This window comes from Phocoena sinus, chromosome 15, assembly GCF_008692025.1.
Source record: "Phocoena sinus isolate mPhoSin1 chromosome 15, mPhoSin1.pri, whole genome shotgun sequence".
NCBI classification, from domain to species: domain Eukaryota; kingdom Metazoa; phylum Chordata; class Mammalia; order Artiodactyla; family Phocoenidae; genus Phocoena; species Phocoena sinus.
In genome coordinates, this window is record NC_045777.1 from 15,822,330 (window position 1) to 15,846,272 (window position 23,943).

At 52.7% G+C, this 23,943-nt stretch overlaps 1 protein-coding gene across 7 annotated transcripts in view; it reads left to right on the top strand.

The window, feature by feature from the left end:
- The first annotated feature begins 2,146 nt into the window (after positions 1-2,146).
- Positions 2,147-23,943, top strand: part of ADA (adenosine deaminase) — a 28,646-nt gene continuing 6,849 nt past the window's right edge. For all 7 annotated transcript variants that reach the window (XR_004345696.1, XR_004345697.1, XM_032604433.1 and 4 more), the window contains exons 1-3: positions 2,147-2,307; positions 14,241-14,302; positions 21,174-21,296. Coding sequence is in view for 5 of the 7 variants with exons in the window: in XM_032604433.1 (XP_032460324.1) it covers positions 2,275-2,307; positions 14,241-14,302; positions 21,174-21,296 (218 nt within the window). In the remaining 2 variants the exon portion in view is untranslated. The remainder of the gene's footprint in view (positions 2,308-14,240; positions 14,303-21,173; positions 21,297-23,943) is intronic.

Consider the following 23,943-nt stretch of genomic DNA (forward strand, 5'->3'; position numbering starts at 1 on the left):
CAGTCCAGCCCAGGTACAAAAGGAGGAAAATTAGACTCCATCGGGCAATGGGAAGACTAGCAAAGAACCGTGTCACTTTTCACCAACGAGCAAGTCATCCAGGTTGACTAGTGTTTGGGGAATGTGCTGGGAAGTGATGTTGGAGAGGGACTGGAATGTCATGACAGGGGCTGGGGAGACAGTAATAAGGAGGAGAGTGAAGGTTCTGGAGTCAGATTCTAATTCAAATCCCAGCTCTGCCATGTATAACACATGTGCCAAGCAGGCTGTCCTTTCAGAGTTCTCATCTGTCAAGTGGGACCCATTCCTACTTCACAGGATGCTGTAGAGATTAAATGGGATGAAATGCTTCCCTGAGAACCTGGCTCCAAGCATGTCTCAGTAAACAGGAGCCATTATCATGTACCCTGAGTGACATGGGGAGCCAGGAAAGGATCTTACAGAAAACCCCTCTGGCTTCAACAATGTATCCGAAGGATCATTTTTGACCCGCTCTCACCCTTACTCTCACACAACCCGACACAAGCCCAGCTGATTTTATACCCTAAATGTAGCTTGCATCTGATTTTCCCCATCTCCCCCACTGTCACGGGCATCTCCACCCAGACCCTGCAGTTGCCTCCTTCCTGCTCTCCCACGCATCCTCTGGCCCCTCTGCAATGCCTTCCCCTCAGAGCAGCAAGCCCAGGCTTCATCTCCAGCTGCACACGAACCACATGGGGGATGGTGTTCAAGTACAGACTCCGGTTCAAAAGGGCTGGGATGGGGTCTGAGAGTCTGTGGTTGATGATTTCAGGACCACACTTGGAGTAGCTGCTGGAGAATGTTTTTCCCAAACAAAAGTTTAACCTCATCTTGCCTCCACCTACAACCCTCCATTGATTTTCCAGTGCTCTCAGGGGAAAGACCAAATCCTCACCGCATCCCGCAGGCCCCATGTGATCTGGTTCTTGCCTGACTCTCTGGCCCCTTGCCCTCCACTCTCCCACTCCCTCTTTCCCCCTTATTTATTATTAATGTATTTATTCTATAATGAAATGAAATAGCAGCACCATCCCACCCAAGTACTGGAACACCACCAATAACATGAATGTACCTGTATGCAGCTCCTGCCCCCTCCTCCCCCCCCATTCCCCTGAGATAACCATTCTTCTCAAATTTGTGTTTATCTTTCCTTTGCTTAAAATATTTTCTACGGATGCATGTTTGTCTAAACATGCATATTTTTGGTTTCGTTTTTATTATACATTCTAAAAGTTGCACCATAGAGTATGTAGTTTTCTGCAACTTATTCTTTTATTCAACATTGTTTGTGAGATAGATGTGTTGTTGTCTGCTGAAGTTCATTCAGTTTTACTGCAGTATAATATTCCATGGTATGAATATTCCAGTTTATTTGCCCACCCGCCTGTGGATGGGCATCTGGGTGTTTCCAATGTTCTTGCTATTAGGAACAGCGCTGGTGGGAACATTCTTGCAGGCTTTCTCCGGCTGCACTGTGGGCCGGTTTTTCAAGGGTAAATGCCTAGGAGGGGATTTGCCGTGTGCCCCCTCCTCTCTTTTCATTCCCCAGCTCCCTGGGATCTCTCACACAGAATGCCCTCTCCACCTCGGCTTCCCTCTTCTACTCCACCTGCACCCACCCCGACCCCCTTCACCTGGTAAACTCCGTGTCCTCAGAGAAGCCTTCCCCCACCTGCAGGCCACAGCTGGCCTCCATTAAAGCTTCCTGATTATACATTTACGTTGTGTGATTCTGCGATGAGCGTGTGTCTCGCCCGGTAGAGTGCGAGCCCCACGAGGTTTGTGAAGCGCACCGGTTCCCAGCTTCCAGCTCGGGCCTGGCACCCTGCAGGCGCCCAGGCAGTAGCGTGACCGTGCCGGAGGGACCGGGCAGGAGGCAGAGCCCGGCCAGGCGGCTGCAGCCTGAGCCCACAGGTGCCTCCAACCCGGCGTCCCGGGCTAGCGATTGGGGGCGGGCCGCGGCCCCGAGGTGGCTCGGGTAAGTCCCCACCGCCCTGCAGGAGTTCCAGGAAATGCGCCGCGCGGGTCTGTTGGCCGGAGCGGGGAGCCGGCAAGGGGGCGGGGGCGGCGGCGGGGGCGGGGGCGGGGGCGGGGCCCGGGGCAGGCGCGGGTGGTGGAGCCGGGCCCTATTAAGAAGAGCTTGGCGGGCCGCGATCACTGCAGGCTCCCGGGAAAGCAGACCGGCCATCGACCCAGGGGGACCACCGATCTTCGGCGGAGGGAGCAGCGCCGGGGTGCACGCTTGGCACCATGGCCCAGACGCCAGCTTTCGACAAGCCCAAAGTGAGCGCGGGCGGGGGCTCGGGGTCCGGGGTTCGGCGTCTGGGTCCTTGTCTGGCTGGAGGGCTTAGGGGCATCCACGGCCGGGGAGCAAACGGGGCCCCTGCAGGCGCTTTCTTCCCTCAGCTCAGGCCCTCGCCCGCCTCCAGGCCGTTTAATGAGAGGCAAAGAGACAGGAAGAGTCCTGAATCCGGAGGCGCCCCTTGATGGCTTCCAAGTTCTGCTTCTGCCTCTGATTTGACCCATCTGGGTCTCAGTTTCGATATCGGTCAGATGGGCGTCCTAGCACCGCCGGCGCTGTGCAGCCTAGGCAGGTGGCCTAAGCTCTCTGAACCTCAGCTGTAAAATGGGGCCCGGTTTCTACACCTATAGGCACCTAGTGTTGTGGACAACACATACGGAGTGCTGGGTGAGTGGAAACAGCTTTATACTCCAACACTGTGACAGTTTTTGAGTGCCAAGGAGCCTAGGTTTGTGGATGTGCCCGTGAGAGCAGTGGGCCATGCCAGAGACAGGAGGGAGGGGAGCAGGGCACCCCTCTCTACACACTAGAGGGGCTGGGTGGGCCTTAGGTCTTGGGCCCTGGTAGGGTTTACTTGGGGCCAAGCCATGGTCACTAGCCCCAGGGGATAAACCCCCTGTCCCTCGTCCCACCAGCTTGGGTGGGAGGGAATGGTGGGTTCAGGGAGGATCTGGGCCCACTTGGTGGGCTTTGGAGCACTGAGATTCAGTCCAAGGAAGGCAGGGGCCCAGGAGTCTGTTCAGCAGGGTGAATCAGCTAGTAGGGTTGAGACTGCTGGGGGGGGTTAGGGGAAGGAGTGAGCTGCAATCAGCTTCAATTTACCTCTCTGAGAAATAGGTGTGAGTGATGATGGCAGATATCATTGGAAAAGCATTGGTGAGAATCCAGGAGGAGGTGGGGAAGCTGAGGCGGGGCTCTGAGGAGGTGAGGCCTGGCCCCCACTTCTGGTGCCCCTACCAGAGGGCAAATGCTCGCTACTCCCTGCCAGACGTCGCAGGCACTGGGGCTGAGCTCCTGCATCCCCCATGCCTCCTTCACAGCTCGTCTGGATGCCCCATGCCCCATCATTAATTCTTCTTTCCTCTGAAGGCTTTTTTTTTCTTTCCCTGGCCACACCACGTGGCTTGCGGGATCTTAGTGAAAGCATGGAGACCAAACGACTGGATGGCCAGGGAATCCCCTTTTCTCCTTTTTTTTTTTTGTTGCTTTGGGATTCCCTCTGCCCTTGGGCTGGGGGATCATCTTACCCTGATATGAATCCCAAGGCAGTAGACACTCCTTGACGGGGAGCGAAATAGGGGTTATGGAGAGAAATAATAGGCAACCCTTCTGTAGAACTTGCTATATGCACCAACTCAGTCTTTGCAACACTTTTACAACAGGCCTATGAGGGAGGGACTATTATTATCATGCCCATTTTTTTGGCCTCTCCCTATCCTCTCTGCTTCAAGCTGGCAGGTCATTTCCCCTCTCTAGGCCTCAGTTTGTACACCTGGGAAATGGGCTCCACCTGCCATGGGGGTGTCCAAAGGTTAAAAGGCAATGCTTGGGAGGGAAGGTAGAGTGTCAACCACTATGTACGTGACATGTCCTACATTTTATATTATTGTGAGGAGGGAACGTGCCTGAGCTTGCCAGCAAAGCCAGGAGTGTGAATCTCAGAGCCAGTTCCCTGCCTTCCCATGGGTGGAGTAGCCAGTAATGAGAACCAGTAGTATTACCAGCTGGAGCTTATTCAGTTGAATTATCGCTCTGTGCCAGGCACCATTCTGAATACATTAACCTTCATTAATTCATTTGATCCGAGCAATGACTCTGGGAGGTAGCTGGTGTCATCGCCTTTTAGAGATGATCAGAGAGGCACAGATTAACTAGGCCTACGATCACACAGCTAGGATGTGGCCAAGCTGGGGTTTGAGCCCAGGGTGGGCTGGCTTCAAAAATCCCATACCCTAGCCAGCTTTCCTGAACTGCCTCTGCAGAAGCCTTTGGGGGGCGGGGGGGGGGGGTGGTTCCAGTGCCCCAGGTGTGGGTCTTTCTGGGACAGGAGCCTCTGCTGGGCTCTTGGGCTTCTCATACCTACCACCAGGTGAGTCTCAGGACTGGCCAACTTTGAGAAGGCAGAGCAAGGCAGTGTTTTCCAAACTTTAATGTATAGTCACATCACCTGACGTTTGTCAACGTTCAGACTGAATCAGGAGATCTGGGATGGGGCCTGAGATGCTGTGCTCCTGACAAGCTCCCAGGAGATGCTAATGCTGCTGGGCCGTGGACCACACTTTGAGTAGCAAAATCCTAGGTGGCTGCCTATCTGCTCTGATTATGTTATTTCAACAAGTAGCTTCCTGAACACAAAGTGGGGTGGAGGGGTGGCCCTTATCAGTCTGTTTCCACATGAGGCAAGGCTGGAAAATCCCATGGCCCTCAGGAGTTCAGTGTCGCGGAGAGCAACGCTGATCACATGCCTGTCATTATAATAACAGTAACAATGCTGCCATTTGAGTGTTTGTGGGTACCAGGCACCTTCAGTGATTTATCTCACAGAATCCTCTGGACAACTCAACAAGGAGGATGTTTACGTCCCCATTTACAGATGATGAAATTAAGGCCTGAAAGGTGAAGTGGCTTGTCCAAGGCTACACAAAATCTGACAGCCTTGAAGCTGTAGGCTGGAGAGTGAGCTGGTCCAGGTTGGAACAGCCCGGTCCCTTCCTAATGCAGAGAATTGAGCCTCAATGTCCAACATACTTTTCTTTCTCATATTTGAATGTTTACTCCGTTTCAGGCACTGTTCTAACTGCTTTGCATATAGTAACTCATTTAATGCTCACAACAGCCCTCTAAACTCCTACTATTATCTTCATAAACATATAAGGAAACTGAGGTTCAGAGAGGGGAAGGAACTTGTCAAAGTCACACAGCCAGAAAGCAGCAGAGTTAGACTTGAACCCAGACCTACCTAAGACTGAAGCAGATGCTGTTAAGTGCTTTGCTGATTTACACCCACTTTGTAAATTGGGGTGGCTGTGGGATTCGGATAGACTGAGCTTGGATCCTTGCCTTACCACTCAGCAGCTACAAGGGCTCAGGTGGACAATTCCCTGAGCCCCAGCTTCCTTCTCTGTAAAATGGGCTGACAAAGCCAAGGTCACAGTGTTCTTGGGGGAAATGGATGCTGGTTAGGTCTTGTGAAGCACCTGGCTGGCGCAGCAGGCCCTCGGGTGTGCATTTCCTCCCTGGTGGGGGCCTGCGGTGGCCTCTCTCCACCTGCATATCCCCCTCTCCCCCTCTCCCCCTCTCCCCCTCTCCCCCTCTCCCCCTCTCCCCCTCTCCCCCTCTCCCCCTCTCCGTCTCTCCCCCTCTCCGTCTCTCCCCCTCTCCGTCTCTCCCCCTCTCCGTCTCTCCCCCTCTCCGTCTCTCCCCCTCTCCGTCTCTCCCCCTCTCCGTCTCTCCCCCTCTCCGTCTCTCCTCTTGTCTTCCAGCCACAAAGCACACTGCATTAGCACTGCTTCGGCTTTTGGTGCTTTTGGTGCTTTTGTTACCAGAGCCACCTGTTAAAAGAAAAATGCCCCTGGCTGGGAAGAGCCTGCCGGCCTTACCTGTTACAACGCCTGCCCGGGGTAGTTGGGAGGGAGGGGAAGAGTGAGATTGGGTTTCACTGAAGCCTTTTGTTTGACAGAGGAAGAAGCAAGGACCAGAGAAGGGAAGTGCAGTGTCTGTGGTCACACACTGTGGCAGGCCAGGCCAGCCAGCCTCCTGATTCCACATCTGACCTCAGGGTGGGCTTGGCCTGGGTGGGAAGGGGCCCTGTGAGCTGGAAGAAGCTTGTCCGTCTGCCCTGTTGTCCTGCGGGGTGCCCCCTGGGCCAGGGAAGGGTAGGACTGTGGCCTGGTTTTGGACAGGGGAGAAGAGTAAGCCAGGGCGGCCAAGGTGAGGTTCAAGCCTACATTTACCCACAGTGTTGGGACCAGGCTCACCCACGCTCCTTAGGGTTCTGAGCCTCCAGAGCGGCAAGCTGGGGGAAGAGACAGTCTCTGGGGGTCTGAGTGAGTTGCTTCTGTGTGCCTCGGTTTCCCCATCTGTAAAACGGGAATCATATTTGTATCCGCCCTACATGAAATGCCAAGTGCAGGCCTGGGGCGGGGTGGGGGGGGCAGGCCAACGCCAGCTGCTGTCGATCAGCCTCGTCCCGGTTATTAATCATGTTTAGAGTTTACCTGTGCTGACTCAGCACCCACATGCAGGGTGAACAGGGTGTGCCGTGGTGGTTGTGACCTCCCGCTTTAGAGTCAGACAGCTTCCTGGTGTGGCGCTCATTAGACTGTGCCCTAGGGCAAGTCCCTTAATCTCTCTGAGGCCCAGACTTCTCGCTTAGAGAATGGGGGTAACCGTGCTAAGTTCCTAGGGGCTGCTGCCCAACAGGACATCCCCCTGGCTGAGGACACGCCTTGCCTTGTGTGAAGCCCCTGGGGAAGCTCACAGAGGCAGCAGAGAGCTTGGTTGGGCCCTGAGTCAGCAGGAGGCACCGAGGGACTGCTGGGCCCCTTCTGCTCTGTACCTCGGAGCTATAGGAGCCCAGATGCGGCTGAGCCCAGAGGACTTGCCTGGAGGACGTGTGACTGAAACAATGTCAGACCTGGAGCTGCTCTGTCTCCTGGCTTCACCCCAAAAGTCAGCTGAGAGGCTGTGGTGGCGTGAGGGCACTGACCTCCGGTTCTGCCCAGCTCCATGCCAAGAGCAGTGCTAAGAGGGGAAGTGGGCACCTGTGGCTCATCCAGGTTCTGACTGCAGTGCCTGGGTTCTGGGGGGTCAAGCAACCCTGGCTACTCTGCCCCATCTGGGTTCTCTGCCAGGCCCAAGGGGGTAGGTCAGCCCTTCCTTGCTGCAGGGAGAGGACACAGCACTGCTGACATGGGACAGGGAGAGGAGAAAACAATCACTTAGTCATTCAGCACCTACTGAGCACTTTTTGCTAGGCGGGCACTGTCCTAGGCCCTGAGGGTACAGCATGATAGCACAGAGTCCCCGCTTTAACGAAACTAAGAGCTGGGGACAGGGGCATGGTAAGTAAGGAAACTGAGAAAGTCAGTGGGTTGAAAACAAAATGGGTGTGTTTGCAGGGGGTCTGGGGAGAAGCAGTGTGATGCAGGTGTGCCTTGAAGGTAGACAGCCCCTCCAGTTGTGAGCGGGAGTCAGATGTGGGAGTGTCTGGTCCTGGAGTCCAAGACCCTGAGTCCCCGTCCTGGCTCTGCCACTGACACCTTGGGGGACCTTGGCGAGTGCATGTACCTCCCTGGGCCTTACCGGCCTGCCTGGCGTCTCCTGAGAGCAAGGACTCGGCATGTTTCCCCACGTCCCCACAGAGCCTGGCACCTGAAGGGGGCTTAGGAAATATTTTGTGGCGAGTGGGGATGCTCCCTGTTTGGACCTGGAGGATTTCCTGCAGTTCTGTCAGACGTTCGCTGTGACTCAGGCCCATGGAGAGCGAATGCAGGGGAGGGGGGTGCTGAGATTCTCCTCCTGAGTGGTCAGGAGGCCGGGTGTAGGTCTGGCGCAAGCGCCAGGGAGGTCGTGTGGCAGCGCGCAGGACTTGGGTTAGAGGTGGAGGGGCTTGGCTTCTAACCCAGCTCTGCCACTGTCGGTCTGGGTAACCCTGGGCAGGTCACGGAATTCCTCTGAGCTCAGCTTGGCAAGTCAATTCCCCATCTGCAACATGGAGCTGGTGTGTCCCTTGCCTAGGGGTGGAGACCAAATGAAATAAAGGGTCTGATACCAGTAAACAGCTATTTTTATTGCTGGATTATTTACATCTGAGGCTAGGCCTGCCGAGCAAGAAGAGCAGGAGCTCAAGGTTCAAACCTGGGTACAAATCCTAACTCCACCACTGCCTCTGTGTCCTTGGATACTTTTCTGAGCCTCAGTTTCCTCATGTGTAAACTGGGAGTGAAGTCCCCACCTCACTGGTTGTAAGAATGAAATAAGATGATGCATGTAGAACATAGGAGATATTCAGTGAGTTGGAGGCCACTGCTGCTACTTCTTTTCTCTGCATGGGTCCAACGGAGCAGGGTCCCCATCCACCTCTGAGCTGACAGATTTCTCCATGGGTAGTCTCAGTTTTCCAGAAAGTTCAGTGGGAGGCCTGCCTGAGCTTGGACCGCCTGTGGAGGCAGCTCCTGGCCTCTGTTCCTCCCCTGAAACGTGTCTGGGCAGCTTCCCAGGAGGCCCTGAGGAGGGCTGGGACCTGTAGGGCACGGTGGGCAAGTGGCAGGCTCTGCTTTCCCTCCCCCCGGGGCACTCTAGTCTCCCGCAGCCCGGGGGCTCTCTGAGACCTCCTTCCCTCTCACTGCTCAGCTCAGGCTCCCTGAGCATGTGCTGTGTCTGGTGCTGCCGCAAGTCTTCCCAGTGGTGGCTCATCTCCCACCTGCACCACTGTGTCAGCTCTGTCCTCTGTTCTGACTTCAGCCAGCTTTCCACACAGTAACCAGAGAAAGCTTTGAAAAGGTGACTCCCCCGTGCAAAACCCTTCAGGGGATCGCCCTTTACTGTGACCTGTGAGATCTCCCTGCCCTCCACCCCCCCTAACTTTCTCTCTGGCCTCATCTCTCACCACCTGATTCCGACACTCAGTGCCTGCATGTCCCTCTGCCTGTTCGCTCTCCTTCCTGTTCCTTCCCCCTGGCTGATTCCTCCTCTATTTTCTTCTCACAGGGACCCCGCTCCCCAGCTTCTCAGTAACCGTTTGTTGCCTCTTCCCCACCTGGTGGCCGCAGGTGTCCGTTGGCTTGTGGCCGCGCCGCTCTCATCTGCTGCTGTGGTCCCAGGGCTGCTTCCTCTTGCGTGTGTCTCTCAAAACTCTCTGCCTCCCGTATAAGGAGAAAGAGGACTGGGTGTAGGGCCCATCCAGATAAATCCAGGAAAAACTCCTCCTCTCAAGATTTGTAATCCCATCTTTTGCCCTCTGTGGAAGTGTATGTTCTGGGGGTTAGGATGTGGACATCTTTTGGGGGACTACCGTTCAGCCCTCTGCACTGACCCTGGTGAGGGGGTGACTCCTCCCTCTTGAAGTCTGATCGCCTTTTGCCTTTCTGCACACCACACACTCCTGGTTTCCCTTCCGTCTCACTGGCAGCTCTTCTCCAGGCTCACCCTCTTCTATAAGCCACTGGGTGCTGGTGCTTGTCCAGGCTTTGTCCCATGCTCTTTCCTCGACGTTCCCTTTGTGGGTGAGCTCATTCAAAATCACAGCCTCAGTCATCTATATTCCTACTCATATTTCCAGCCTGGACCTCTCTGAGAGCTCCAGACCTGCACAGCCACTGGGTCCGTCCACGTGCATTTGGAGGTCTCAGAGGTGTCCCGACTTCACATAAGTGAGATCACACTAACCGTACTTCTCTCCCTGTGCCCTACCCCTCCTCTCCCCCTCAGCACTTGGTCCTCTTCCTGGGCTCTCTGTCTCAGAGCGTGGGAATCGCTACCCACCCAGGCCCAACCTGAAGCATCATCCTTGACATGGCTTCCTGTCCACCTGCTTTGCTGTATCTGCCTTGCCACCCTGGTCCAGGGCACCATCTTTGCTCATAAACTTCACAAGACCATTTCTAACTGGTCTTGCTATGCTTTGTCTTTTTCAGCTTCAAACCCTGTCATGGCTTCTCTGTTGCTCTCAGGTTGGTACCCAATCCTCCTTGTGCCCCTTGCAGCCTCTCCAGCTCCACAACCGCTCGCCTCTCTGAACCCATTTCAGTTCCTCTCGTCCACCACATCCTCTCCCACTGCATGGCCTTCGCACATGCTGTTCCCTCTGCCTAGGTGCTCTTCCAGCCTTCCTGCTCACCCCTGCCTTTGCCTACTTGGCTCCTCCTCATCCTTCAGCTATTAGCTTAAGCGCTGCTTTCTCTGGGAAGCCATCGTTGGCCCTCTAGCTGGGCGAGTTCTTTTGTTTGTTACCTCTTTGGTAGGTCTATGTTTGTGCCTCCCAGGAGTTGTCTTGGCTTGTGATTTTACATTTACCAATGTGACATTTACTTAATGTCTCTCTCCCTTGCTGGACTGTAAGCCTCACGGGAGCAGGACTCTGTCACTTTAGTTTATCTCTCCATCCTCAGTGTACCCAGCAGGGCCTCAACTATTTGGTGAATGAGGGATACTTAGTTATGCTTATTATGCTAAATGCTGTTGCTACGTGCAGTCACGTGGTTAAGTCTCACGAAGCCCTGGGAGGAAGGCATGTCATCTTCCCCCACCCCCACCCCCCCCACCCCCCCCCCCCCCCCGACAGATGAGAGCACCGAGACACTGAAAGCAAACTAACTTTCTCCAGGTCACCCAGGAAGTGAGTGGAGGAGCTGGGATTGCAGCTCTAACCACAGCACTACCCCATCTCTCTGGCTGGATCCTCGCCACGGCCCTGTGAAGGTTAAAGATAAGAAAACAGAGGCTCAGAAAGGTGGGGTCACCTGTCCAAGGTCAAACAGCTGGTTGGCAGTTCCCTGCACTGGAAGCTTCCGTGTTTCCAAAGCAGAGCACTTTCTGAGAACCCGATAAACTTTCGGCTGAGTGGGCATTGCATTCATTTCATCAGGGAATCCAACAACTCCCTGGACGCAGGGTCTGTGACAGAGCTGGTCCTTTGCTGCTGAGTGACTTGCGGAGGGATGTGATTACTTGGATGTCCTCCTGATAGGGATGCTTGGCGGCCCTGTCTCTGCTGGCCTCCTGTGGGCCCCAGGCCGGATTTCCCCCACAGGAGGCAGCTCACGTGGGTGCTTCCAGGATGCCCTGGGGCCAGTGGCTCCCTGGCTACTCCCTCTCCAGCCAGGGTGGCCACTTTCCTGTCCAGGCTCCCAAGTTCCAGAGAAGGCCCCACCCTTATAGAGATGTTTATTAAAATTTTTCTGGCTCTCTGCCTGGCTGGGAAAGAGTTTCTTCCACGACCTGGAACAGGGAGATGGCAGCTGCTTTCCCACTGTTTCCCAGCACCTGCTGTGCTTCTCTTAACAGCCTGCGGAAAGGGCCCTGGCTGAGAGGCAGGAGCTGTCTTCCTGTGGGCCGACTCGCCCACCTACACTGTCTTTTTCTTTTTTAACATCTTTATTGGAGTATAATTGCTTTACAACGTTGTGTTAGTTTCTGCTGTATAACAAAGTGAATCAGCTATATACATACATATATCCCCATATCCCCTCCCTCTTGCATCTTCCTCCCACCCTCCTTATCCCACCCCTCTAGGTGGTCGCAAAGCACCAAGCTGACCTGCCTGTGCTATGCGGCTGCTTCCCACTAGCTATCTATTTTACATTTGGTAGTGTATATATGTCCATGCCACTCTCTCACTTCGTCCCAGCTTACCCTTCCCCCTCCCCGTGTCCTCAAGTCCATTCTCTACGTCAGCGTCTTTATTCCTGTCCTGCCCCTGGGTTCTTCAGAACCTTTTTGTTTTTTAGATTCCATAAATATGTGTTAGCATATGGTATTTGTTTTTCTTTCTGACTTATTTCACTCTGTATGACAGACTCTAGATCCATCCACCTCACTACAAATAACTCAGTTTTGTTTCTTTTTATGGCTGAGTAATATTCCATTGTATATATGTGCCACATCTTCTTTATCCATTCATCTGTTGATGGACACTTAGGTTGCTTCCGTGTCCTGGCTATTGTAAATAGAGCTGCAGTGAACACTGTGGTACATGACTCTTTTTGAATTATGGTTTTCTCAGGGTATATGCCCAGTAGTGGGATTGCTGGGTCGTATGGTAGTTCTATTTTTAGTTTTTTAAGGAACCTCCATACTGTTCTCCATAGTGGCTGTATCAGTTTACATTCCTACCAACAGTGCAAGAGGGTTCCCTTTTCTCCACACCCTCTCCAGCATTTATTGTTTCTAGATTTTTTGATGATGGCCATTCTGACTGGTGTGAGGTGATACTTCATTGTAGTTTTGATTTGCATTTCTCTGATGATTATTGATGTTGAGCATTCTTTCATGTGTTTGTTGGCAATCTGTATATCTTCTTTGGAGAAATGTCTGTTTAGGCCTTCTGCCCATTTTTGGATTGGGTTGTTTATTTTCTTGATATTGAGCTGCATGAGCTGTTTGTATATTTTGGAGATTAATCCTTTGTCAGTTGCTTCATTTGCAAATATTTTCTCCTATTCTGAGGGTTGTCTTTTCATCTTGTTTATGGTTTCCTTTGCTGTGCAAAGGATTTTAAGATTCATTAGGTCCCATTTGTTTATTTTTGTTTTTATTTCCATTACTCTAGGAGGTGGGTCAAAAAGGATCTTGCTGTGATTTATGTCATAGAGTGTCCTGCCTATATTTTCCTCTAAGAGTTTGATAGTTTCTGGCCTTACATTTAGGTCTTTAATCCATTTTGAGCTTATTTTTGTGTATGGTGTTAGGGACTGATCTAATCTCATACTTTTACATGTACCTAACCAGTTTTCCCAGCACCACTTATTGAAGAGACTGTCCTTTCTCCACTGTATATTCCTGCCTCCTTTATCAAAGATAAGGTGACCATATGTGCGTGGGTTTATCTCTGGGCTTTCTATCCTGTTCCATTGATCTATATTTCTGTTTTTGTGCCAGTACCATACTGTCTTGATTACTGTAGCATTGTAGTATAGTCTGAAGTCAGGGAGCCTGATTCCTCCAGCTCCGTTTTTCTTTCTCAAGATTGCTTTGGCTATTCGGGGTCTTTTGTGTTTCCATACAAATTGTGAAATTTTTTGTTCTAGTTCTGTGAAAAGTGCCGTTGGTAGTTTGATAGGGATTGCATTGAATCTGTAGATTGCTTTGGGTAGTATAGTCATTTTCACAATGTTGATTCTTCCAATCCAAGAACATCGTATATCTCTCCATCTGTTTGTATCATCTTTAATTTCTTTCATCAGTGTCTTATAGTTTTCTGCATGCAGGTCTTTTGCCTCCTTAGGTAGGTCTATTCCTAGGTATTTTATTCTTTTTGTTGCAATGGTAAGTGGGAGTGTTTCCTTAATTTCTCTTTCAGATTTTTCATCATTATACACTGTCTTTTTAAATCCTTAAACTCTTCTTGGACAGGGAGGCAATCTTTGCAGCTGTTTTCAGTTGAGGAAACTGAGGCTCAGAGAGATCAAGTGTCTTGTCTAAGATCATACAGCCAGAGAAGAGGCAGAGCTGGGCATCCAGCCTGATGAGCTCTCCCCAAAGTCCTTGTCCTTAAACTCTTGGCCTTGTGTATGGAGTATTGTCCATGAGGCTGAGCATGTAGGAGAGGATCACCAAGATGGCCAAGTATCTGGTGCCCTTTCTGGAGTCCTAGAAGGATCTTATTGTCAAATATTGATTCCTGATAAGCTATGTTTCATTTTCAGTAACACATGCTTTTGAAAATGGAGACTGATTTTTGAAATATGTTGTAGTTATTCACTAGTCCAGAAGGTCTGTGGCCAATCCTTTTTGTTATTGCTGGATCTTGTTTGGTGAGTTGGCCGAGAGTGGGATCTGCCTGCATGGTGGCTGAGGCTCTGTCACTCCTCCGGGCCCATGGCTGGCCTCGTGTTAAAGAGCACCAGCTTCAGAATTGGGCTTGGGTTAGAATTCCGGTTCTGCCACTTAGCAGCTGTGGTTAAGAACAAAGGCACTGGGTTGGGTTCCTGTTTCCATCACTTAGAGCTGTGTGGTCTTGGACAAGTTACTTAACCTCTCTGAACCTCAGTGTTCTCCACTGTGAAAGAGGCAGAGATGATAATTAAACCCACCCCACAGACAAGGATGAAACAGGATAATGCATGTGAACAGTTCAGTGAAATGTATGTGGTGACTAACGGTTATCAGTTAGTGTTAACAATGACCCTCTGTAAGGTCCTTCAGGCATTCATGGGTGTTTGTTTTTCTCTCCTTTTCCTCTGCGCCCTTGCAGGTAGAACTGCACGTCCATCTGGATGGAGCCATCAAGCCTGAAACCATCTTATATTATGGCAGGTAAGTCCAGAGATAAGAGGCCTTCTTCCCTAGGAACTTTGACCCAGACACCTGTGGAGAATTCCAGGGTTGCTGCTTCTTCCTGTATCTCTGTGGAATCAAGCCAGCCGCCAGCCTAGAAAAAGGTGGTCTGTGGGGCACAGAGACCCACAGCCCAAGTCTTCTGCCTTCTGTGCCTCTGACTTTTATCTTCCTGCTGCCAGGTGAGCCAGGGGAAGCTTATCCCACTTTATAGACACGGACACAGAGAGACACCAAAAGACAGAGAGAGAGAGAGAGAGAGAGAGAGAGAGAGAGAGAGAGACACACACACACACACACACACACACACACACACACACGGAGGCAGTTCCCAGGGCTGCACCAGTCACTGATTCTTTGACTCAACCGAGAGCCTGTGGCAGGTGATATACCCGCATAGGCTGCTACCATTTGCTGAGCATCTCCCAGGGCTGGGCCGGGCTGAGCCTTCTCCTGAGTCAGCGAATTTAATCCCTCCACACTTGGAGGAGGAGAGCATTGCCATCCCCATGTCACTGAGAAGAGAGCAGGCTCAGAGAAGTGAAGGCAGTTGCCCAAGGCCACACAACATGTAGAGTCGTCAAGAGTTGACCCTGGGCCATCTGACCCTCCGAGATTTTCCTACTCATGATGGTAACCTGTTGGGAGCCGTGGAGAAGTGGCGGCCCAAATCTCTGCATCTTCCAAAGGAGAACGTACCTCTTGCCTCTGCTCTCGTGGATGCTGGTGGGCTGAAGGGTCCCCAGCACCCCCAGTGAGGGAGGTCTGCCCTCCCTCCCCACATTTCAAGGGCTCATGATATCCCCTCTCTGGGGTCTAGCACTTAAAAGCAAGGACTTCAAGGGCCAGTGGATCTGGATTCAAATCTGGACACACTGTTTCCTTGCTGTGGCCTCAGCCTCTGTAGGTTGAAAGTAAGAACAGGACCTTCCTCCAGAGCTGACCTGGGAGATGGGGTCCCTCCCGCCTCCTACCTCTCCCTGTTCCTCATGGGTTTGTTCTATGCTCATTTTGTTTGGAGCTGGGAGGTCTCTGCCTCTCCTCACTGCTTTGAGCAGTTCAGCTCTGGATCCAAATTTGAACCCTCTGTTTCATAAGCCAGAACCCCCTCACTTATCCAGACACCCACTCCTTAGGAGAGAACTGATGATCCTTGGGCGTTTGCCCCAACACTTAAAAGTGTCTCTTGCGGGCTTCCCTGGTGGCGCAGTGGTTGAGAGTCCGCCTGCTGATGCAGGGGAGACCGGTTCGTGCCCCGGTCCGGGAAGATCCCACATGCCGCGGAGCGGCTGGGCCCGGGAGCCATGGCCGCTGAGCCTGCGCGTCCGGAGCCTGTGCCCCGCAATGGGAGAGGCCGCAACAGTGAGAGGCCCACGTACCACTAAAAAAAAAAAAAAAAAAGTGTCTCTTCCAATTCCCTGAGAGGGTTCTGGCAAGAACACGCTTCTCCTTCTTGTTGCACTTTTTTCTGCCCTAGGAAGCTGTTGTTGATCTAATTTTTATTTAACTTATCATGTAAGTATATTAGCCTTTACTGCATGGCAAGCACTGCTTTAAACGTTGTACCTGGATTGACTTACTGGAATCTGGTGACAACTTGTGAGATAGGTATATTATTGACCCTGTCTTACCGACGAGGGAACTGAGGCAGGATAGGGGAAGTAAGTTATCTCGTCAACACAGGTGTGACTCCGGGTCCATACCCCTGACCATTGCCCCTGCCAGCTGGAGGCTTAGGTAAAGCATTGCACAAAAAACACTAAGCTGAGGGCGAGCCGGCTACATGCTCCATAAATGTCACTTAACGATAATGTTATTAATTGGAACCTATGGCTCTGACTCACTGGGGTTAAGCCCCTTGGATTATCTCTGCCTGTCCTTTGCCCATGTCAAGTGCCAGTTATTGATGCAGGGACCTTAATGAGGCCATTAGGGTGGGTTAACTGGGCACCAAGATGGGGTGTAATCGCGGGTGCTCATTAAAGTGTCACATAGCGCTCATTAGCGGAGCAAGAAGGTGAAAGTGTCCAGGGTGGGGTAGAGGGAGGAGGAAAAGGAACAGCCCTTGTGGGGCAACTGGTCGGATTTTCTGTTTCCCACAACCACTTGGCATCTCGGGAACTGTCTAGGCACCTCCATGGGCCCTAGAAAGGTGGGTGTGGGTTTGATCCAGCTGGAGTTTGATCTTGAGGTCAGCAGGCAGGGGGACCGGGGAGTTGTTCAGACTGGGATATGGACAGAACACGCTGGAGGACTCCCAGCTGTGAGTGAGCTGGGCTGAGAGGGGGAAGGAGGGCAGCATCTGGCGTGTGGCCCCTCCCTCACCCTGGCCAAATCCAGTAGCCTCTTTTCTGCCCCTGTGACTTGGGCCTCAGTTGACTGTGTTCTCACCTGTTTCTTTTTTTTTTAAATTTATTTATCTATCTATTCATTTATTTTTGGCTGTGTTGGGTCTTCGTTGCTGCATGTGGGCTTTCTCTAGTTGCAGTGAGTGGGGGCTACTTCTCGTTGCGGTGCATGGGCTTCTCGTTGCGGTGGCTTCTCATTGCCGAGCATGGGCTCTAGGCGTGCGGGCTTCAGTAGTGGCACGTGGGCTCATTAGTTGTGTCTCGCGGGCTCTAGAACGCAGGCTCAGTAGTTGTGGTGCACGGGCTTAGTTGCTCCGCGGCATGTGGGATCTTCCCGGACCAGGGCTCGAACCCGTGTCCCCTGCATTGGCAGGCGGTTTCTTAACCACTGCGCCACCAGGGAAGCCCTCACCTGTTTCATTTTCTTCTTCTTCTTTTTTTTTTTTGGCTGCACCACACAGCTTGTGGGACCCTAGTTCCCTGACCAGGGATCGAAACCCAGCCCTCGGCAGTGAGAGCACAGAGTCCTAACCACTGGACCACCAGGGAATTCCCTCACCTGTTTCTTCTTATTCCATCTTCTCTCCGGGGGCTTAACTTCTTTCTCAATCTCCTTCCTGCCAGCTCTTCTCCAAAGCACATTCTGAATCTGGCCACTGTCTCCTCCCTGTCACCATCCTGGTCTGAGCCATTGGACTATTGCAGTGGCCTCCTGACCAGTCTCCAGGTGTCCACCCTGGCCTCCCCCATCTACTGTCCCCACAGTACTGTAGTCAGAACAGTCATCTCAAAACATAGAGTAATCAGATCACTTCCTTTCTCAAATCCTCCTGCCGTGCTCAGGGTCAAAACCAAAGCCTACACACGTTCCTTGAAGTCCTACAAAGCCTGTGTTAACCTCTCTTCTCAAACCTGCCAGATCTTGTAAACAGAGAGTTTGGGTAATTTGCTCAAGGTCACACAGCCTTTATTTTTTTTTTAAATTTAAAATTTTATTTATTTATTTTTGGCTGCCTTGGGTTTTTGTTGCTGTGCGCGGGCTTTCTCTAGTCGCGTCGAGCTGGGACAACTCTTTGTTGCGGTGCGTGGGCTTCTCATTTAAGTGGCTTCTCTTGTTGTGGAGCATGGGCTGTAGGCATGTGGGCTTAGTAGTGAGCGCAGGCTCAGTAGTTGTGGCGCACGGGCTTAGTTGCTCCGCGGTATGTGGGATCTTCCCAGACCAGGGGTCAAACCCGTGTCCCCTGCATCGGCAGGCGGATTCTCAACCATTGCGCCACTAGGGGAGTCCCACACAGCCTTTACATAAGAGCTGGGATTTAAACCCAGGCCACTGGGCTTCAGAGTCTGCCATCTTTCCCTGGACACACAAATAGTCTCATCTGTTCCTCCCTGTACCTTGAAAACAAAGTACCATCTGTGTTTTACTGACAAGGATATGGAGGTCCTCAAGGGGACAGCTCCTGCCCAGGGTGATCTGGTACCTACAGGAGGAGGATGGACTTTGAACTCCATACTGGGCTCTCGGTGTGTCACCCAGCGTGGAGGGCAGAGGACTGAGAGGCACCCGGGGCATGGCCATGGCTATGGGGAAGCAGGGCCATCTAAGAGCTGAGCTTGGCCCTGGGGGGAAGGAGCCTTGGCTGCGGTTAGTGGCTGTGGGTGGCAGGGGACCTAGGAACAACTCCTTCCTGCCTCGACCTTGGGTCCCAGACAGGATCTTTACAGCTCAGTCTGAGTAGCTTCCGGAGGCCCAGTCCCCTGTGAGGCGCTGGATCATCCCCTAGGGGACCGCTGTGGCAGCTCTGGCTTCTGCCCTGTTTCCCTCTGTCTGTTCCCCACACCACAGCCAGGAGGAACTCTTTAAAAAGTACATCTTTTCATGTCACTCCCCTGCTTAGAATCCTTCAGTGGCTTCCGGTGCTTTCAAGATAAGGTCCCAGCTCCTGCGAAGCCCCCATCTGGCAGCTGGCTCATCTACCACTGACCCTGCTCTGAACTGTAGCCTCCCTGCCCTGGAATTCCTTGGGTGCTTCTGCCTGGGGCTCTCAGCAGGGCTCTGACCCCGCCTGCCTGGATCTCTCCGCCTGCTCCCTCAGGGGAAAAGGACAGTCTAAATCTTCTGCTTAAATGTCACCCCCTCCGAAAGGCCTTCCCAGGCCACTCTGTCTGTGGGGTAAAAAGATCTCTCTTGGGTGGCTGTTGAGGAGAGAGGCTGGAGAAGAGACTAGTTGGAGAAATATTTAAGAAGAAATAATTAGGACTTGGGGACCGGCTATTGATGGGTAAGGGAGATGGAGTCTGGGGGAGCCCCCTGTCTCTGGTTCAGGCAGCTGGATGGATGGAGGAGCCATATTAGGAAATGTGGAGCCTGGGACGGGGAGGGGTCTGGGGGGAGGGGAAACGGGACGATCAGACACACAGGTCTGCCTTGGTCACGGCTATCCATCCAGTGCCCAGCACATCGTGGGCCCTCAGATGCTGATGTGCAGAGGGAGAGGACTGAAAGCTCTGGATCTCTGGATCGGTCCAGGGGGCCTGGGGCAAATGTGGCCGTTGTGTTTGGGAATATGGGGGTCGGAGCCTTAGCCACACCTCCTCTGCCTTCCACCCACCAGCTTCCAGAAAGATATCCAAAATATAGTATCTAACAACTGGTACGGGCTCTGCAGAGGCTACGGTGACTGGGGATGGCCTCATGAGGGTGACCTTGGGGCAGACTGACCAGCAGGGGAAGGCCCAAGGGCGCTGAGCACCTGACCTCGGTGCAGTGACTGCACCCGGGGCTTCATCTTCCCCGGGGACGTCTCGCAGGGATGGGAGTCTGACTGGCAAACTGGGCAACAGGGTGACCCCGTGGTGATACCCACTGGTCACTCATAGGTTTTGGGGTCATGCAGAAGGGGAAGAGGGCATATTTAGGAGGTTTAGGGAACAGGTATTTACGTAGGGAAACATTTTAATATTTTAATAACAGAAGCTATTAAAGGACTTCAACACTTGGGTTGAATTTCCATTTCTTTGGCAATGTCCTCCCTTCTATCTTCTGTTCTTGCTTTGTGGATAACTGGAGGCTGAACCTCCTGGTTTAATCACATAATTTTCTTAATCATTTGCTCCTTTTTTTTTTTTTTTTTTTTGCGGTACGCGGGCCTCTCACTGTGGTGGCCTCTCGCGTTGCGGAGCGCAGGCTCCGGACGCGCAGGCTCAGCGGCCATGGCTCACGGGCCCAGCCACTCCGCGGCACGTGGGATCCTCCCGGACCGGGGCATGAAGCCACGTCCCCTGCATCTGCAGGCGGACTCTCAACCACTGCGCCACCAGGGAAGCCCCCATTTGCTCCTATTTTTTATCTTGTCTTTTGTTCTGCCTCAACTTTATTTTCCATTCCTTTTATTACAGCCTGATGGGCTGTAATAAAATAAATATTATAATATATAATAAATATATATTATATATATATTAAATATATAATAAATAAAATAAAGATTTTCTCAACTTTATTTTCCATTCCTTTTAATACAGCCTGATGGGCGTGGCCATGTTCTTCCAGATCTCCAAGAGCTCTTTCTTACTTACTGAATGTCCTGTCTTTAAAAAGGGATGCTCTTGTTTCAAGGATGTAACATCGTCTCCTCTCTTTGAGGCTATTCATTTTGGGTTTTTAAGTTTTCTATTCTCTGCATTTCTCTGTTTCTGTAGAGTGCCTTTGGTCTTTTGTCCCTCATGGTAGAAGCATTTCTTGACAGGTGTCCTTGGCCTGTCCCTTTTATCTTAAAGGTGGGAAAACCGAGGCCAGGGGTGACCCATGAGTTGGGGCAGAGCCAGGAGGAGCAGAGGAGGCTGGGGCGTGAGAAGCGGGGAAGGCAGCCCAGCCTTGCACCCTGCTGGTCCTGGCTGGGGGGAGGTGGAGATGCCAGTGGAGAGGAGGAGGCCCCAGACCAGAAGGGCCATTCTCCGCCAGCCCTTACCGAGTGGTTGCCGTGGCCCAGCCGTGTGTGGGAGGCTGTGGTCAGGGAGGGGAGAGCGCTGGCAGGGTGGATGGCTGGGCTGGCTTCCCTCTCCCAGCGCAGTGGGCCAGGCCGGCCTCCCTGGTGTGCCGGCCAGAGGGTGGGTGGCGGAGGGAAGTCTGGCGCCTGCTCCTGTCCCAGGCAGTGTGTGCTGCAGCTCTTGCCCTGATAACCCCTGACCTGGCACGCGACCAGCCGGCTCTACCGAGGGCTTGCCCTGGCACCTCCCCTGTCCCCAGGAACCAGGGTGTGTGCGTGTGTCCACGCACACTTTAAGTGGACTTTAACCCCAATTGTCCCCCTTGAGATTTGCTGGCTGGTCATGGCCTTGGGGACAGCAGATCCTAGAAGGATTCAGGTCCTGGTTCTATATGCCCTGGGCCTCAGTTTTCCCATCTGTTCAATGAAGAGGGGTCAGATGCCCCCCCACCCCCCGCAAGGAATTGGTAAGGTCCTGCCCAGGGTGGTCCATCACCCTCATTGTTTTGTCCCCAGGAAGCGGGGCATCACCCTCCCTGCCAACACACCAGAGGAGCTGCAGGACATCATCGGCATGGACAAGCCGCTGAGCCTCCCAGGCTTCCTGGCCAAGTTCGCCTACTACATGCCCGCCATCGCGTAAGTCTTCCCACCCGCCCCGAACCCTGGGCAGCGTCGGTCCCTGTGCCCACATCGGGCTGCCTGCACACCTCAGCCTGTGGGGTGGGAGAAGGCGCTGTATAACCCTGCTCTGCCTCTCACCATTGTGTGCACTCCTGTGAATCTCTCCATGCTTTTGGGCCTCGGTTTTCCCTTCTGGGAAATGGGTATGATGGGCTGAACCTCCTTCAACTTCTATAGAAAAGTGACAGAATGTGGGGGTTAAGAACATAGATCCTGGTATCAGATTCTTTCAAGAAATAACTTCGATGCTGGGCAAATTTGCCCTCTCTGGGCCTCAGTTCCCTTATCTAGACAATGGGGCTTATGACCCTCTCTACCTCCTAGGGCTGAGGTTTGGGATGGACACAGCACTGTCCTCAGCAAGCCTCCTCTTACTAGGAGGACAATTGCTACCTGTATCGACAGCCAGGCACTGCTGTTTTTATGTTACTTTTCATTCCTTCCATTTTTTGATAGCAGAATATCTTAGATATAGAAGAATATAATGTGTGTTCAGGTCACAGAACTATTCTCTTTGTAGCTGTCCACAGTCCTGTGAGCTAGACACACTCCTTATTTGCAGAGGAGGAAATGAAGGCTCAGGAAAGTGAAGGAACTTGCCCAGGACCACACAGGTGGCAAGGGGTGAAGCCCAGATTCTCGTCCTGATGTCGCCTTGAGCCTCCTGGCACGAGGCAGAGTTTCCCAAGGCAGGCGAGAATGGGGCCTTGGCGGTCAGTGCTGCCAGAGCTCAGGAGGGGGAAGACGTAGAGGGGGCTGGGGAAGTCAGGGAAGGCTGCCTGGAGGAGAAAGTATGGACTGGGCCTTGGGAGAGAAAGGCTGTGATATTGTCCAGAGGGCTGGACCTGAGGAACGGTCTGGAGGATGGGTTGTTGGAGGACCACTGAGGAAGGTGTGTGAGGCCGGTGGAGGCCTTTGGCTGGGTAAGTGGCAGGACAGGAATGAGGAGTCCTGGGGAAGGAAGATGTATGCCAAGGCTGCTGGCTGCTTTCTGGAAGCTTCTGGGCTCTGCCTGGAAGGCATCGACTGCCCCCATCCTTGGCCTGGGTCAGCAGATGGTCTGGCATACATGCTGCCTCTCCCCCGGACGAGGAGCGTCTCCCATGCCACTGCCCAGGTGGCTCCTGTCTCTCGGCCACAAGACAGAAGAGGACCAGCTTCCTGAAGGCTTAAGCCGCTTTTGATTTGCATTTCCTTGGTGACTAGTTATGTCAGGCACCATTTCATGGGCCTGTTGGCCATTTGTATGTCTTGAGAAATGTCTATTCAGGTCCTTTGCCTACTTTTTATCAGTTTTTGTTGCTTGTTTTACTACTGAATCGTAGGAGTTCCTTCCACACTTTGGGTGTTAGCCCCTTATCAGACGTGTGGTTTGCAAATATTTTCTCCCATTGGTAGGTTGCCTGTCACTCTGTTGATGGTTTCCTTTGCTGTGTAGAAGCTCTTTAGTTTGGTGCAGTCCCCCTTGTCTATTTTTGCTTTTTGTTGCCTGCGTGTGTCCTTTTCTCCTATTTCTTCTCCCTGCTGGCCTACACCTATCACTCAACAAATATTTCAGTGGCTGCAATGTCCTAGGCTCTGTCCTTGGCTGAGGGATCGTAACCGAAGAGACAGAGGGAGGGGTCCTTGTCTCATGGAGACTATGTTCTAGTTGGGGAGGTGAAAGCCAGCTAATAAAGAAACCACGTGATCTGTGATGTCGAGTGGTGATAAGGGCCATGGAGAAAACTGAAGCCCAGGGGAAGAGGTGAAAAAGGGTGAGGAGATGTTTTAAAATGAGGTGGTCAGGGCTTCCCTGGTGGCGCAGTGGTTGAGAGTCCACCTGCCGATGCAGGGGACACGGGTTTGTGCCCCGGTCCGGGAAGATCCCACATGCCGTGGAGCAGCTGGGCCCGTGACCATGGCCGCTGAGCCCCTGTGCGTCCGGAGCCTGTGCTCTGCAACGGGAGAGGCCACAACAGTGAGAGGCCCGCGTACCGCAAAATAAATAAATAAATAAAAAATAAATAAAAAAATAAAATAAGGTGGTCAGGGAAGGCTTCCCCGAGGAGGTGAGGCTGGAGACGGGCTCTGAATGGAGGGAGGAGAGAGCATAGGGTGATCTGGGTGAAGAGCCTGCAGGCTGGGGTGCTGCAAACACGGAGGCCCCGAAGTGGGAACAAGCTTGGTTGTTCGCTGGACAGAAAGAAGGCCCTGGAGGAGTCATGGAAGGAGCGGGAGGCTGGCAGGGGCCCAGATTACGCAGGCCTTGTGGGGGGTTGGGAGGTGGGGTTGAGGCTTACTCTACGAGGTGGGAGGCCATTAGGGTTCAGAGTGGAGGAGTGATGTTGATCTCCTTTTTTTTTTTTTTTTTTTGCCCAGGCTGTATAGCTTGTGGGATTTTAGTGCCCCGACCAGGGATTGAACCCGGGCCCTGAGCAGTGAGAGCATGAAGTCCTAACCACTGGACTGCCAGGGAATTCCCTCTTTGATTTCCATTTTTAAAAGAGTGAGCTAGCTGCTCTACAGGGGCAAGCGTGGAGACCAGGAGGCCAGTTAGAGAGGTGAGGTGGTTAGAACCAGGGCGGAGGTGGCGAGAACTGGCATCGAGTTTGGAAGCAGA